Source organism: Crocuta crocuta, unplaced genomic scaffold (genome assembly GCF_008692635.1).
Source record: "Crocuta crocuta isolate KB4526 unplaced genomic scaffold, BGI_CrCroc_1.0 scaffold334, whole genome shotgun sequence".
Taxonomy (NCBI): Eukaryota; Metazoa; Chordata; class Mammalia; order Carnivora; family Hyaenidae; genus Crocuta; species Crocuta crocuta.
The window spans coordinates 3,634,065-3,639,009 of NW_027533260.1; the positions used below are offsets into that span (position 1 = coordinate 3,634,065).

The following is a 4,945-nucleotide window of genomic DNA, read 5'->3' on the forward strand; positions in this document are numbered from 1 at the left end:
GGGGGGGTGGGGGGTGGGGGGGGGGATGGTGAGAAGGAGCCTGGAGCCTGTCCCCTCAGGCCCCGCCCCACTCGAGTCCCTTCTCCAGAAACCCAGGACCGGCCACAGCGGGAAGAGTACAGCGTGCTCGTGGCCAGCATGTTGGAGCCAGCGGTGGTGTATCGGTGAGTGGCCCGTGGGGCAGACACACGGGGCGGCCTGACCTGCTTCCGCACGCGGTCATTCTCAGGAGGAAGTCCCCTCGCGTGAGGTGGTCCAGGGCTGGGCAGGTAAAGGTGTTCACGCCCCGGGGAGGGCGAGGGTGAGTGTTTGGGTCTAGAACTCGAAGCGGATCCATTGAAGCCTCGGGACGAGGGGGCAGGGACGGAAAGGGCTGCTCCCCCAGGAGGCGCGTGTGGGCAGATGTCTAACAGCTGGCTCAGTGAGTGAGAAAGCGCTCGTGTGTACCGTTTGCCCATTTCTGGGGTGTAAGTGACTCCCAGCATGGTGGGTTTTGAGCCACCAACCTGACACCGGCCGGCCACGGGCTCCGGGAGGCAATGTGGGTGTCCAGACGGGAGCCCAGAGTGTCACCTCCATTCCGGAGGGAGATGGTCCCGCCTCCAGGGGACAGTGTGGGCGTCCATAGTGGGGAATAACTAGCAGGCAGTCTGAGTGAGCAGCTCGATGGATGTGCAAATGTCTGGGATGGAGACGAGGGTGCCCAGGCCCGAGCAGGGGAGCAGTGTGGGCCACGGGTGGTGACCACAGTCTCCCCACCGCCTCCGTGACCCCCAGGGACCTGCTGAGCCGAGGCCTTGAGGACCAGCTTCTCCTGCCCGCCAGTGACCAGTTTGACAGCGTCCTCTGCGGCTTGGTCACCGACATAGATCTGGACGGGCGCCCCGAAGTCCTGGTGGCCACCTACGGACAGGTGGGACTGGAGGGGTGGGGCCGCCTCCCCCGTCCCCTCCCACTGCCCCCCCTTCCGCACCCCTACCCACGTGGTCCTGACCCCTCGCCCGGCCCAGGAGCTGCTCTGTTACAAGTACCGCGGCCCGGAGCCCGGGCTCCCCGAGGCCGAGCGTGGATTCCACCTGCTGTGGCGGCGTGGCTTTTCCAGCCCGCTGCTGGCGCTGGCGCACGTGGACCTGACCGGGGACGGGCTGCGGGAGCTCGCCGTGGTCTCCCTGAAGGGCGTGCACATCCTGCAGGTAGAGCTGGGCTTCTCAGGTCGGGGGGCGCCCCTGCAGCAGAGCCCGAGATGGGGGGGTTCGCTCCCCAGCCTTCTCGACGGCGGTGCTCCCACAGGAAACACGTCAGGGGCCGCGGGGAGAAGCCATGCGGGAGGTGGTATCAGCGGCCCGACCCCACGGGAGCCCTGCAGCTGGAGCCCAGCGTTCAGGTTCAGGCACAGGGTCGTTGGCCGCAGGCCCCCCTCCTGGAGGAAGGAATAACCTGCTTCTGGGAGGAGAGGAGGCCGCTGGCTGGGGGTGGCCCATCGTGGCAAAGGGGGCTGCTCGGCCTCCTGACTTCAGCCCTTGGTTCCTCGTGCTTTGTCCGCCTCCGTCCCTTCGCTGTGGCCTCGCCCAGACCTGCCCCCACCCCCGCCTGGTGATCTAACCTCCGACCTTCTGCTGGGGTCTGACCTCCGCCCTCCCGCGGGGACGGACTCTCCTCGCTGCCTCGCCCCCTCCTCTGTGTGCTGCCGACTTCACTCCGGCTGGGGTCTGACCACCTTGCTGTTGCGTTCGGACCTCGAGCGACATTTCCTACCCTCCTCCTGAAGTCTCCCCTCCAGTCGGTCTCCGGCTTTCCCGGCGTCTCACCTTGAACCTTTCCGCTATGGCCTAACCTCAGAACTTTCTGTTGCAGTCAGGCCCTTGGGCTTTGGTCTGTGGTCCGGCCTTGTGCTGTGCTTTGACCCCCACCATGGCGGCCTAACTGCCGGAACTTCTGTTAGCATCTGGGAGCCACCACCTGTTCAATAGTCCGGGGTCCAACCCAGAGCCCCCTCCCCCCCCATTCCATTTAACCTCCAACTAATGCAGCCTCACGTCTGACCTTTTCCCTGTGGCTCCACCCCCACCTCTCAGGCCTTTGTTTCCTAGTGTGCTGTTGGCTCTCACCTTGCTTCTGGTCTGCCTCCAAGACCCTCTCTGTATGGTCTAGCCTGGGTTCTTTCTCCCGGAGGCTAACCATACCGCCTCCTCTAAGTCTTTGCTTGGGTCTTTTCCTACCGTGTGTGACTCAACAGAATGGTCTGGGTTAGACCTCAGTAGAAAGGGGAACCATTGGAGCCCCGTGGAGAGGTCTGAGGTTACACCCTCGTGGAAAGGGCATAGGTTAGATCCCAGTGCAAGAGGCCGTGGTCCGACTGTGAGAGAAAGGACCCTTTACTGTGGTCTCACCATCTCCTCACCCTCTTCCCTCGACTCAGGCCGCCTCACTGCAATCTCTTCTCCCCTTTCTGTTAGGGTCTAGCCTCAGACCCGCCAGCCGGGGCCTCGCTCTGTCCCTCCTGTGACACCACATTCCTCTCTGTTTCACGGAGCTGGCCCTTCCTCCGTCCCGCTGGCCCGCTCTCTGTTGGCAGGGCCCGGCCTCTGTCCCCCCATCCCCCCCGCCCCCCCACTCCCGTGGTCTAACCTACGCCCTTCCTGCCGCCTCAGCCCCGCCCTCTTCTTGTCCCCACAGCACAGCCTGGTCCAGGCCTCGGAGCTGGTCCTGACCCGGCTTCGGCAGCAAGCGCAGCAGAGGAGACGCCAGTCACAAAGGCCTGGGGACAGGGCGGCTCCAGGGCCTGCTGAGACCCCGGCCACCTGAGCTCCCACCCACCTCTGGCCCCAGACGCAGGGGTGATTCACTGGGACCGTCACCTTTAGCCCTTCATGGCAGGGAAGCATCCCGAAGGAGGGGACGGGCTCCCCAGACGCCCCAGGGTGGCGGAGCTGTGAGTTCCTGCTCTGGCTCTGCCCCGATGCACCCCGTGACCCCGGCTGATGCACTTCTGTCTCTGTGCCTCAGTGTCCCCCTTCGGAAACGGGGTCATCTCCCCCAGCCCCCCTCTTCCGTCCCCAATGAGAATTGGTGAGCCAACAATTATTTATACGTCCAGAGGAACCAGACTCTGAGTCGCCTTCATTCTTTTGTTCGGACAAATGGTTGGTGAGCGCCCACCCTGTGCCAGGCTCCGTGTCAGGTGCCGGATTCACCCAGAACGGTGGAGGGCAGGGGATACGGGGAGAGAAAAGTCCAAGGTTCGACCTAGAAGAGGGACGGAGGTGAGATCGTGGCGTAGACCTCAGGGAACAGAGCAGGAGACTAGAAACGAGGCCCAGACATAAAGGCTGCAGTGAAACCAATGCCAAAGACTGTAGAATCTGATGGAAATGACTGAGGTTGGACCCCAGTGGAGAGGCCTGGGTCCGAGGTTAGACCCTGGTGGGAAAATACAGAGCTTCAGCCTCAGAGGAAAGGATATGGGGGGCGGGGAGGGGAAGGACTTCTGTGGGAAAGCTATGGTCAAATTGCAGCAGAAGGTCTGAGGCTAGACCCCCTCCCCTCCGGATGAATAATGCTGAGGTTGGACCCTCGCAGATTACTGTGGTTAGACCTCCCCAGCAGAAAGCAACTGAGTTTAGAGCCCTGCTGGGGCGTGCTGAGATGAGATGCGACCCAGCAGGGACAGACCTGGGGTGTGCCGTGTTGCAAAGGACACAGGTTAGACGGGATCAGAAAGCCCAGGGGATCCAGGGACCAGGGAGCTTGAGCTGGGGGTGCAGATTGCCCTGGCTCTGCCGGCCGTGTGAATTGCCCCTCCTGCGGCCCCTTCTTTAGCAAGAGGAATCGGGGGCCTGTATCTCAGGGACCAGCCAGGGCTGGAACCGGAAGAACTCCTGCCCTCCCCCACTGCGGGCCAGGAATAGCCTCTGGGGCAGGAGGGTTGGGGAATAATTCCTGAGGAGGACCCAGGCTGGTGGGGAGGGAAGGGCCCTCTCCTCCCTGCAGCAGGGTTTGGGTGGGACTCCCTCTTCCTGGGGCAGAAGGGACAGGCACCAGAGTCCTGGCCATCTGTACTACCTCCTGCCGTGGAAGTCCGCCCAGCAGTCTGCCCACCCACGCTGATCAGCAAGACCAAGCTATCAGGTGGGGCTTTAGGAGGCCGGAGCCCACCAATCCTTGGCTGCTCTTGTCGCCTCCCGGAGCCCAGGCCCAAGCGTGGGAAATGGCCGGGAGCTGCATCGCCTCCCTCGCCTCCTGGCAGCCTGCCCAGGGTGTCCAGCCCGGACTGGCGGTGGGCGCTGGGCACGGGCAGGAGCAAGGTCTCCCTCCCGCTGCCCGCCAGCCAAGGCAGAGAGCTGCGTCCACCTCAGGACCCCTGATGGTGTGTCTTCGGGGTCTGGGACACTCGCCTGGTCCCTTGCGATTTGCTTTCCGACTTCTTCCTTGCTCCTCCGTCTGGGGCAGTGCGCAGTACGGCGGTCAGGAGTGTGGAGCCCGAAGCCATACGTGGCCGCTCCGTGCCTCAGTTTCCCCATCTGCGAACTGGGACCGAGAGCATTTACTTCGCAGGGTAGTTAGTGGGACCAGGGGTGTCAAGGCATGGCGAGCACTTGCAAAAAAAAATCTGTCACACTGCCTGGCACACGGAAAGGGCAGCTCGAACAGCAGCTGCTGTTACTATTACTGATGAGCGCCTTTGTGGTTGTTGGTGGCTCGCTTTGCGAGGTTATCCGAGGCGGGCACATGTGAATTTGGATCTAACTCTGGCTAAACATTCTTGCCCTCCCCCTGGTTCTGGGAGCCTGTAACTATTTGTAGCTGTTTTTGCCTCTTTGGCCCTTGTATGGATCAGAGTGTGTGGGGTGGGGGCGGGGGGGCAAGGATGCCGGTTAATGACCCTCAGCACCCCACCCCCACACCACACACACACACACACACACACACACACACACACACACAC

General features: G+C 62.8%; 1 protein-coding gene across 1 annotated transcript in view; it reads left to right on the forward strand.

The window, feature by feature from the left end:
• The window catches only part of KPTN (kaptin, actin binding protein), a 10,046-nt gene extending 6,944 nt beyond the window's left edge, over window positions 1–3,102 (forward strand). Inside the window, 5 exon segments of the mRNA XM_077747183.1 lie at window positions 89–164; window positions 778–913; window positions 1,011–1,193; window positions 2,677–2,720; window positions 2,722–3,102. Coding sequence (XP_077603309.1) covers window positions 89–164; window positions 778–913; window positions 1,011–1,193; window positions 2,677–2,720; window positions 2,722–3,073 — 791 coding nt within the window. The 3' untranslated portion in view covers window positions 3,074–3,102.
• The last annotated feature ends 1,843 nt before the right edge of the window (window positions 3,103–4,945 follow it).